The sequence below is a fragment of the Rhinatrema bivittatum genome, chromosome 3 (genome assembly GCF_901001135.1).
Source record: "Rhinatrema bivittatum chromosome 3, aRhiBiv1.1, whole genome shotgun sequence".
NCBI classification, from domain to species: domain Eukaryota; kingdom Metazoa; phylum Chordata; class Amphibia; order Gymnophiona; family Rhinatrematidae; genus Rhinatrema; species Rhinatrema bivittatum.
In genome coordinates, this window is record NC_042617.1 from 168,878,122 (window position 1) to 168,890,179 (window position 12,058).

The 12,058-nt window shown below is 46.0% G+C and overlaps 1 protein-coding gene across 3 annotated transcripts in view; it reads left to right on the forward strand.

The window, feature by feature from the left end:
• SPAST (spastin) overlaps positions 1-12,058 on the forward strand; it is a 367,367-nt gene that overhangs the window by 42,984 nt on the left and 312,325 nt on the right. For all 3 annotated transcript variants that reach the window (XM_029593917.1, XM_029593916.1, XM_029593915.1), the window contains exon 3: positions 8,526-8,609. In XM_029593917.1, the coding sequence (XP_029449777.1) occupies positions 8,526-8,609 (84 nt within the window). The remainder of the gene's footprint in view (positions 1-8,525; positions 8,610-12,058) is intronic.

The window sequence follows — 12,058 nt, forward strand, 5'->3', positions numbered from 1 at the left end:
CCGCACGCCACCCCCTTTTCATTATGGCGACTGGGTTTCAGAACTGCCCCGAGTGTCTGAGGACTATGTCCATAACGGACCCTCCAACGTCTGTGTTTTATGCCTGGGGCCTTCCCACGACGTCCAATGTTGCACTAGTTTGTGCTCAAATGACCCCTAAAGGCCGCTGTGCCCGCCTGGAGAAGATGGAGCACTTGTTTGCCTCTAAGCGTCTCCATCGACTCCAGGTAAAAGCGCACCAAGTCAGAAGATTTCCTAGTCTTCGACCCCTCCTCCATCGACATCTCAACAGCATCGAGACACCGGTGACTGTCATTGGCAACATCCCACTCGAAGACTTCAGCGTCCTTGTCCTCTGCGCCAGAGAAAGTCCGGGCCGAGCATCGCGAGAAGCATCGTCATTGGCACTGACGCGAATCTTCATCCGATGCCGGCACTGACAAGGCAGTGGCATTGACCTCGGCCGAGCCGCCTTCTAAAAAGTCCTGGGGAGAGGAGCCCCCATCGTCCTCTGAACCTGTGACCCCGAAGCGTTCCCCACCTACAACGGTGCCAGGTGCCGAGTCTCCACAAATTTCTATGGACCCTCCGGCAACACCTAGCCAGCCTCCAAACCCGGGCGCTGCATTACCTATGCCAGCCTTCCGGGAGGAATTGGACCGGATGGTCCAATTGGCAGTACTTCAGCCCCTTCAGGTCTTCCAGTCACTACCGGTGCCGGTCCCCATACCGGCCCCCAATCCGGTGCCTGTTATTTTGGCTCCGCTCCTTGAGCGCTTGGACACACTGATCGGTGTACTTCCATCGGTTCCCATCCCTTCGGGACCATTGGCACGTTCCCAGCCATCGATTCCTCCGGCATCGATCCCAATTCCTGTGTCTTTGGACGATGAAGATGCAGATCATGGCTCATCTCCTCTTTGGGAACCACCGATGCTGGAGCAGATTCCTGGACTGTCAGGCTTAGCTGTTCCTCGACGTCCGTCGAAGACACCGGTGCCATCGCCACTGTCCTCTGTGCCACCACCACCGCTCTCGATGCCTCGTCATTTTCGATCAGTGCCACCCTCTCATCTAACTGGACTTGGACATTTGCCTCCATATGAAGGGCTATGGGGTGAAGGAGACCCACCATATGACCCTTGGGGTGGGGGGGGGGGAACGGACGATTCCTCTGATTCACAAGCTTCTGAGACCTTTTGTCAGAGTCTTTAACCTCGGAAGAAAGATGCTGCTCCCTTCTGGAGGACCTCTCCTTCGCTTGTTTTATCAAGGAAATATCCGAAACCAGACGGAGGAGGATGCCAGACATAAAATGCTGGAGGTGCTTCAATTCGTGGTTGCCCCTGAAGAGGTAATGGCAATTCCGATCCACGAAGTTCTCCTTGACCTCTTACACCGTATCTGGAAGCACCCTGGAACTGTGCAGCATATGATGTCTTCAACACTGGTTCCAGGGTATCAGTGGCCGGCATTAGCGCCAGGCGCTGGGCTTGGCTCAAAGCTTCTGATTTACGCCAGGAAGTTCAGGATAGGTTAGCAGACCTTCCCTGCACAGGGGACAATTTATTTGGAGACAAAATTCAAGATGCAGTGGCGCAACTCAAAGACCACCATGAAGCCTTGCGCCAATTGTCCACTGTCCCCTCGGATTTCTTGTCCACAGCCAAAAGAGGATTCAGACGAGACACCAAAAGACTGACCTATAAGCCACGTAGGTACTACCCTCCTCCTTCCCGTGCTAGACAGACCAGACCCTTTCACAGAGACCAACCTCGTCAGCACAGCCCCTTCAAAGCTCAATCAGCTCCCCAGACTGGTCCTGCAGCGGGTTTTTGGAAGAGCAGCAGTCAACCCTCCCCCCAACCACTTTTCCCGTGGGATGCCACCTGTGCCACTTTGCCACCAAATGGCACTCAATCACCACTGACCAATGGGTTCTTTCTGTAGTAGCTCATTGTTACCATCTGAATTTCCTTACAATACCCTCAGACTCTCCACCACATCTGGTGTCTAACCGACCACATTCCATTCCTCAAGGCAGAGCTCTCTATCCTCCTCCAGTCCAAAGCTGTGGAACCGGTTCCTCGGATGCAGCGAGGAAGAGGGTTCTACTCTCTCTTTTCTGATTCCCCAAAAATCTGGCGGCATACATCCCATCTTGGACCTCCGTGCGCTAAACAAACATCTTCGCAAGGAGAAATTCAGAATAGATACCTTGGGCTCTATGCTCCCTCTCCTGCAAAAGGGAGATTGGCTCTGCTCTCTAGATCTCCAGGAGGCGTATACTTATATAGTAATATTCCATCCTCATCGAAAATATCTCAGGTTCATAGTAGGTCACAGACACTTCCAATACAGAGTGCTGCCATTCGGCCTGGCATCAGCACCCCGAGTATTCACGAATTGTCTGGCAGTCGTGGCAGCATACTTGAGACAGCACAGTATCCATGTTTACCCATATTTAGATGACTGGCGACTCAGGAGTCCATCCAGAGGAGGAGTACTTCAATCCCTCTGTCTTACCATACAACTGCTACAGTCGGGATTTCTCATAAATGACCCCAAATCTCATCTGACTCAGTCACGCATCCTCTCGTTCATCGGAGCAGATCTGAACACTAGAGATGTGAATCAGAACGGAATCAGTTCGGTTCCGATTCAAATCTTATAATTTTTATCGTCCTGCCAGATTGGTTTTTTGTTTATTGGCTGCGCCCGATCCGATAAACAAAAAACCCACCCTGACCCTTTAAAACTGACCCCTTAGCCTCCCCCACCCTCCCGACCCCCCCCCCCCCCCCCAAATGTTTTAAAATTACCTGGTGGTCCAGTGGGGGCGCCGGGAGCAATCTCCCGCTCTTGGGCCGTCTGCTGCGCTAATAAAAATGGTGCCGATGGCCCTTTGCCCTTAACCATGTGACAGGGTATCCGTGCCATTGGCCGGCCCCTGTCACATGGTAGGAGCACTGGATGGCCGGCGCCATCTTTAAAGTGCTCCTACCATGTGACAGGGGCCGGCCAATGGCACGGATACCCTGTCACATGGTAAGGGCAAAGGGCCGTCGGCGCCATTTTTATTAGCGCAGCCGATGGCCCGAGAGCAGGAGATCGCTCCCGGCGCCCCCACTGGACCACCAGGTAATTTTAAAACATTTTGGGGGGGTCGGGAGGGTGGGGGAGGCTAAGGGGTCAGTTTTAAAGGGTCGGGGTGGGTTTTTTTTTTATCGGGCCATCGGCACCATTTTTATTAGTGGCAGCCGATGGCCCGAGAGCGGGCAATTGGTCCCGGGGCTTCCACTGGACCACCAGGTGATTTTAAAACGTTTTGGGGGGGGGGTGGTTGGGAAGGTGGGGGAAGGTAAGGGATTAGTTTTAAAGGGTCGGGGTGGGTTTAGGGGTTGTTTTGGTGTGCCGGTTTTCCCACCCTTCTCCCCCCCCCCCCGCCCCCCAATAACTCCCATTAATGGACACAAACCCGATTAACGATTTTTCGCGATAAATCGGGGGAATTTCTATTGTATCGTACTCTTTAACGATTTTTGACGATTTAAAAAATATCGGACGATGTTTTAAATCGTCAAAAAACGATTCACATCCCTACTGAACACCATTCAAGCCAGAGCGTTCCTCCCAAGAGACCAAGCACACACACTGTCAACCTTGGCCAAAGCAGTACAGACTCGTCAGATAACTTCTGCTCATCAACTGCTAACCTTACTGGGACACATGGCATCTATAGTTCGTTACCCCAATGGCTCGACTAGCCATGAGAGTAACACAATGGTCTTTAAAGTCCCAGTGGTCCCAATCAAACCAAGGTCTGTCACAGATTGTCCATGTAACCAGCAGGCTTCACCTGTTGGATACAGGAGTCCAATCTCAAGATAGGATTACCCTTCCAACCACCAAATCCTCAGATTACGTTGACTATGGATGCCTCCAACCTAGGTTGGGGAGCCCATGTCAACGAACTACAAACCCAGGGAACCTGGACCAGGGCGGAAGCAAACCACCAGATAAACTTTCTGGAGCTCCGGGTGATACGGTATGCCCTATTCACTTTTCAGGATTGCCTATCCAACAAAGTAATCCTAATTCAAACAGACAACCAGATAGCAATATGGTATCTCAACAAGCAAGGAGGCACGGGCTGTTACCTGCTATGCCAAGAGGCAGCGCAGATCTGGGCCTGGGCTAACAAAATTTTCCACCAGTGGGGTTGCCCGCACATCAACCTCTTTGCGTCATTTCACAACCACAAAGTAGACCGCTTCTACTCTCTCTGTACCGCAGCCGCAAGACACCACCGATGGATGCCTTCGCCCACTCGTGGAGCATGGGTCTTCTATACGCATACCCCCCTATTCCACTCATCAGCAAGACTCTCGTGAAGTTACGACAAGACCAGGTCACAATGATCCTCATAGCCCCATACTGGCCGCGACAAGTTTGGTTTCCCATTCTACGCGACCTCTCTGTCCAGCAACCAATTCGCCTGGGCACAGCACCAACTCTAATATCTCAGAACGACGGACTGTGTCATCCAAACCTCCAATCTCTGTCCCTGACGGCATGGATGTTGAAAGGTTGATTCTGCAATCCCTTAACCTTTTTAACGATGTGTCCCAGGTCCTCATAGCTTCACGGAAGCCTTCTACTAGGAAATCTTACTGTTCAAAGTGGACCAGATTCTCCTTGTGGTGCACGACAAAGGGAATAGATCCCTTTTCCTGTCCCACAATAAGGTTCCTGGACTACCTCTGGCACTTCTCGGAGTCTGGCCTACAAACTTCCTCCATCCGAGTACATATAAGTGCCATAGCTGCTTACCATAAAGGTATAGGAGATGCCCCAATTTTGGCGCAACCCCTTGTAGGATGCTTTATGAGAGGCTTGCTGTAACTGAAGCCTCCACTGCGTCCCCTAATTGTGGCATGGGACCTCAATGTTGTGCTATGCGACCTCCGTTTGAGCCACTACACTCCTGCGAGCTCCATCATCTCACTTGGAAAGTGATCTTTCTAGTGGCTATAACATCAGCTCGCAGAATCAGTGAGCTACAGGCACTGGTAACATACCCACCTTATAGAAGATTTCTCCACGACCGTGTGGTGCTCCGCACTCACCCTAAAATTTTGCCAAAGGTAGTGTCTGATTTCCACTTAAATCAATCCATAATACTACCCACCTTTTTTGCAAATCCTCACTCACACCCAGGTGAGTGGGCCCTGCACTCCTTGGACTTTGTAAGTGTGCGCTCGCCTTTTATTTGGACTGCACTGCAGCCCATAGGAAGCCCACCCAACTTTTTGTCTCTTTTGATAAGACCAAATTGGGAGTTGCGGTGGACAAGTAGACCCTGTCCATCTGGCTGGCGGATTGTATTTTCTTCTGCTACCAACAAGCAGGCCTTCCACTACAGGGACGGGTGAAAGCGCATTTGGTAGGGCCATGGCAATGTCAGTAGTGCACCTCCGTTAGGTACCCATTGCTGATACCTGTAGAGCTGCTACTTGGAGCTCTCTCCATACCTTCGCAGCTTATTACTGTCTCGACAAAGCTGGCAGGCAAGACTGCATCTTTGGCCAGTCTGAACTGCGTAATTTGTTTCCAGTTTAATATCACAAGTCTTCCTACCTATAGCCCACGGTGAAATTCAGGCTGCCCTACATAACCAACAGCACCCCTTTTGTGCCTGTTGCACATTGTTGGGTGCTGCTTGGTTGACTCTGTTCGGGCATCCTGTAGCTCGTTATTCACCCATATGTGTGAGGACTACCATCCTGCTTGTCCTGGGAGAAAGCAGAGTTGCTTACGCGAAACCCAGCCGCCACCCCGCGGAGTTGGGTTCGCTTACGTTTTATTTTATTTTTCGCTCGTACTTTTTGCTACAAACTAGACTGAAAGGGGATCCCTGGTGACTACAGGGTTAGCGGCATGCTGGGCATGCTCAGTGTGCCAGTCAAAGTTCTAGAAACTTTGACAAAATTGTTCTGTGACAGGGCTCCATCCGATGATGTCACCCATATGTGAGGACTAACATCCTGCTGTCCTGGGAGAAAATTTATGCTGATGACTTATAATTTTTCTTTGGTCTTCACATTACATGGCAAGATACTGTTGAACATCTCCATCTGCTGGTAGAGGTGCATAACCCACTGGTCATGGATTAACCTGTCTTCATTAGAGAAAAGAAAATTATCAGGTAAGTAGTAGTTTCTTAGTAAGAGTGCAGAAAATGTATCTTTAATCACATATTGCAATCAAGGCTTTTGTATGCCTTGAGGAGGTTTTCCACCAACTCCTTCTAGTTGTCTGACTTGTTTCTGAGAAAATTTACCATCACTAACTGGAAGACTTTCTATGTTGTCTTTTCCTTGCCATGCAATGCACGGGTAAATGTATCATCTTGAAGAACATGAATTTGAGGGTGAACAAAGACACCTTCCTTTATCTCAACTTCATTTACTTCTGTGGTAAATTTCCAAGGTTATTTGAAGGCTGCTTTAGTTTTGTCCATGGCCTTGACAACGTTCATCATCAGACCTTCTTAATGTGTAAGTGTGATAGAAAAATCTTCTTTATTCAACAAGTGCTTAGATACTGAACACTTTCCAATGTCTGGCGGAGAGGACAGTGATGCAGTATGAGCTTCAGAATTAATCATTCATTGTTGTTCCCAAAAAACAAGTACTGTCCAAACCCAGTCATAGATTTATTCATAGATTCTGTCAAAGATATATATTATACAATCTGTGTTTCCCAATTATAATCTCACCCACCTTTAAACCTTTGTTTATTTGTTCAAAAATCAATTCTAAAAAATATTATAATGCGGGGAAAGGTAAGTTTCATACGCTTGAATGCATGCCTTCCACGGCTTTTCTTCTTTTATGTGTTGTAATCATTAACTTACCTCCTTCCCACTTCCTTTATTTTTTTATTCTATTTTTTAAGAAAATTTTTTTATTAATAAACGTGGCCCCCCTGGTGGTCCAGGGGGGCGATCTCCCGTTCCCATGCTATCAGCTGCGCTAAAAAAAAAATGGCGCCGATGGCCCTTTGCCCTTACCATGTGACAGGGCAAAGGTGGCGCCATTTTGAATATTGGCAATACGACCCGCGTGCAGGAGGTTGCTCCCGGACCCCCGCTGGACCCCCAGGGACTTTTGGCCAGCTTGGGGGGGCCTCCTGACCCCCACAAGACTTGCCAAAAGTCCAGCGGGGGTCCGGGAGTGACCTCCTGCACTCCGGCTGTATTGCCAGTATTCAAAATGGCGCCGGCGCTACCTTTGCCCTGTCACATGGTAAGGGCAAAGGGCCATCGGCGCCATTTTGTTTTTAGCGCAGCTGATAGCATGGGAACGGGAGATCACTCCCCGCGGCCCCCCTGGACCACCAGGTATGTGTGTAAAGTGTTTTTTGGGGGGTCGGGAGAGTGGGGGAGGCTAAGGGGGTAATTTTAAAGGGTTGGGTGGGTGTTTTTTTTTTATCGGGCCATCGACGCCATTTATATTAGTGGCAGCCAAAATGGCGCCGATGGCCCGAGAGCGGGAGATTGCGCCGGGACCCCCCCACTGGACCACCAGGTAATTAAAAACATTTTGGGGGGGGTTCGGGAGGGTGGGGGATTTGTTTTAAAGGGTCGGGGTGGGTTTAGGGGTTGTTTTGGTGTGCCGGTTTTCCCGCCCTGCCCACCTTCCCAGCTCCACGATTTTTCACGATAAATCGGGGGAATTTCTATTGTATCGCGACTCTAACGATTTTTGACAATTTAAAAAATATCTGACTATTTTTTTAAATCATCAAAAAACGATTCACATCCCTAGTATTTACTGACCCTCTTCACTTAGCAATCTTTTTGAGGGATAAGTGGCAGAAGAATCGAATTTCCACGAATTTCCATAAAATTTATGATTGTGGATTATTAGGTGGACTTAAATTTTATCATCACCTTATTTGATGACAGTGTCCTTTTTATTTTTTTCATTTTTTTGTGATGATCCCCCTTTTATTTGTGGACTTGCTGGAAAATGATTTTTCTCTTTTTTTTTTTGTATTTATTTTTCCTTATTTTATGTGGTTATAAATACGTTAAAACCAATAAAGTATTATATAAAAAAAAAAAAAGACAAAAAGAGAGGATCCTGCTTCCACTTGCTTTAAGCCATGGAATCCTGTCCTATCCTCCAACTTTCTACTGTCCAGTCCTTCCTATGAGCACCAAAATCTTCAGTCCTGCCCTGGACAATCCCCATTGATAGCATTGCGTGTCCAAAATCCCAGGAGTTTGAATTCTGTCTTAACTAAATTTCATCTGAAGTTATAAAGGCTGGCCTGCTAATATTTCTCCTACAAACTTGCTATGGGATGTAACCTCTGCAGTCGTCATGCAGATTTGAGTGCCATTGTATTGCTAGTGACTGAAAAACTGGTTCAAAAGAGAATAGAGCAAGGGGATGATATTTAGAATGTGTTAATTTCTGTATAATGGCTTTTTTTTTTTTTTTCCCCCTTAATAGGTGAACAGTATGATCGAACCCGACGTCTGCAAACTAAAATGATGACAAATTTGGTTATGGCGAAAGACCGTTTGCAACTCTTAGGTACTAATTGCTACATTTCTAATGGGCTGTATTAAAGATTATTTTACCTGTTTTATATATTTAAACACAACCTCAAAATGCTTTTAAGTCTTAACCCCACAACATTGTAATTTAATTACTTTTGGGTAAATTAAGGGAACTAGGGATGAAGTGACATAAATATATTCGTATGTCGGGGAGGGGGGGCATATAAAGCTACAGTGGGAGAAGGCATGCTTGTAGTGAGCTACCACAGCTTCCTTTTACATTTTCTTTAATTCTATCTTTATTGATCATTTACATAAACAAAAAGAAGGCATATTTTGCTTATACAAGAAATACTTTCACGATAAACATTTTTTTTTATAAGATATTCACCATATACAAGCAAAATTCAAGTCCACATCTAGGGAGATATCAGAGGCAAATAGCTTCCTTTTACATTCTATCCTTTAATTCATATCGGGTCCGCCAAAATGTCAAAGCTATCTGCCAAGTACTGTGCTTCTTGGAGCTAAAGTGTCTCTGAAAAATGCTGGTCAGGAGGGAAAAAAAGTAGCTGATTTTGATTTCAGATCCTTCCCACTTTGAGATTATCACATTTGAGAGAGAAGTATTAGGCCAATGCTCCATTAAAATCTATGCAAGTTTAGATGTACGATTTGAAATAGTAGTGGAAAAAGTGGCCCAACTGTCAGTGAGAGAAGAGCAGGACAGGTTGATGAGATGGAAGAGATTTTTTAAACAGTCGCAAGAAAAAAATTGAGAAGCTGGCCCGGTCTTACAAGTTTTTAGCAGTCACATGAGATGATTTAGAAAACAAAAGCTGCCGCAGTAACATCAGAGTGGTTGGATTACATGAGAAAACTGAAGAGACTGAGCTAGTGGAATTTTTTTTTCCTCATTGCTGCTGTAGATTCTAAGCATAGTAGCTTTATCACTCATGTTTAAAATAATGTGCTCACTGAACTCCAGGCAAAATAGCTTAATATCCAGTGACCAAGACTAATTATTATCAGATTGCATAATTTTGACAATTTTTTTTTTGGACTAGTGCATTGTTTATTTTCACAATGCAGGAAATTTTATTTTTCAAGATTTTTCAGCACAGCTTCAACTCAGTAGAAAGGATGTTCTCCAAAGTAAAGAAGGAGCTCCAGAAGCAAGGTGCTGTTTATGCAATGGTCTATCCTGCTGAGCTTAAAATAATGGAGGGCAAAACAACTTTTTGTGGATGCTAATGTGGTGAAAAAATACTTAAAATCCATTAGTGCGGCTGTTGCAGATTTGACTAATTGAAATAAGCTTCCCTTCACTTGGCTTTAAAAAAGATTGCTGCCTTAAGCTTTGGGCATCCAATACTCCTAATGAGGTCTATGATTGGGGAATTGTGAGAGCTAGTGCTTAGTGAAGGCCTACTTTATTTTGTTTAAACATTTTTTGATCTTCTTCAAGATTCTTTTTTCTGAAACACAGAATTTTTGTGTTCACAAATACAACATTGTTGAATATTAATGTCTTGTTTTGGGGGATAATGATGGAGGGCTTATTGGTAATTTTGAGGTTGACCCAGCTGTTATGTTTTGTAGTAGTGGATTTGTTCATGGGTATAAACATGACCCGTTTTTGTTTTACACTACAGAGCATTACTACTACACTCAGTGCTGTAGGATAGAATAGTGGCTTACATGTGATGTGGGGCTCAATGTCCTTTCTAACTCTGGGACTTCTTGAGAAACTCTTGAAACTGTGTACACTAAAGTGGCCACAGCATATATTTTTCATTGTGGTCAGCAGAGCAGTTTATGCCAGTTCCAGAAGCACTATGGATGGATGTTACTTTCTCCATGAGCAAGCAGAACAGTTAACAGCCACACAAGTGATTGATCTCAACTGACAGTGCTGAGATAGATGGCGCTCTCAGAGCTCAGAAAGACCAAGAAGGTCTTTCTGAGCATGTGCCATGTGCAGGTGCTGCTGTGCAAATCTCTTTAAGTCTTTTTATTTGCTTGTGTGAAAGAAAAATTGGTACTTACCTGCTAATTTTTGTTCCTGTAGTACCACAGATCAGTCCATACAAATGGGTTTTATTCATTCCTACCAGCAGATGGAGGTAGAGAACAAAACTTTGGGCACTGCCACATATACGAGAGTGCCACCTGCAGTCCCTCAGTATTAATCAATACCCAAGCCAAGATAATTAGAACTAAATTGAAAGGGCGAACGAGGTTCCAACTTTATACCCCTGACCAACTGGAAAATCAAATATAGAACAGCAAACTGAAAAAAACTCGACCAAATCCGCCGCTCTCCACTGGACCTGCCCGCAACGACCGCCAATTCTACTGAACATAGAGGCAGCTCAGCTAAGCTCGAGCCGCCTCAGTCGCAAAGCAGGCTTTTTTTTTTTTTTTAAACTAAAATTTAAAAGCCCATACACCCAACAAGAAAGTTCCCATAGAAAGAAATAAGGGTACTTCCCTGAAAAGTGTCCTGGCCGGTGGAGGGGCTTCAGGTCCCACCGAGGGAGGCAGACCACTGGCTGTCCAGGGTCCTGGAGATGTGGGCTGAACTAGACAGGGGTATCCAATCCCCCGTTTGCCCGGCTCCACCCGAGGCATGGCCCTTTTCCAGGAACCTGGCACCTCGGGGAGCAAACTTTTCTCAAACTATCCAATCAGTCAAGACTGCAGGGTTAGCACCTCTACCTTCTGCTGGAGGTAGAGAAATACTGAAGGACTGCAGGTGGCACTCTCGTATTTGTGGCAGTGCCCAAAGTTTTGTTCCCTGCCTCCATTTCTACTGGTAGGGTTGAATAAAACCCATTTGTCTGGACTGATCTGGATATGTTCAGGAAAGTATATTTTTTTCATTCTGTAGGCCACCCGCGGTTTTCTCTATGTAAATTTGTTTCATTTTCTAAATTTATCAGTCTGATTTTTTTTTTCAGTCACAAGCTGCCTTTTCAAGAAACTGAAAATGCAAAATTAGTTTTGTCCAAATTGAGTTTGCCTTAGCCTCATAGCTTTCTACAATGTTTGATGCCAAACACAGCTTCAAAAATTGCCTTTGCTGCACCTATAAATGACCACGTTGAATAATCATGCCCTGTGTGTTAGATGTTTAGTCCTGTCCCATGATGTTCCTAATTGCAGCATCTACACTGAGATGTCTCCAAAAGCCATTACATCCAGGGGCTACAAACTGAAAGCATTCCTCAATTCTCAACAGCCTTCTGGTTCCCAAGAGTTATTTTCAGTTGAGGGACCAGCACTAAATCAAAGAATGCAGAGACCTCTCAAGCTACATGCCATTACGTGAAAAAGTCTCTGCACAAGCATCATTACCTCTCTAAAAAAAAAAGAGGGAGAGATGTGCTTTTTGGCTTCAGACACACAGCTTCCTGGCACCAAAAAATCAGCCAAAAGGAAACTCTTTTGGCATCATTGCTGTTCAGCATAGGGTCACCA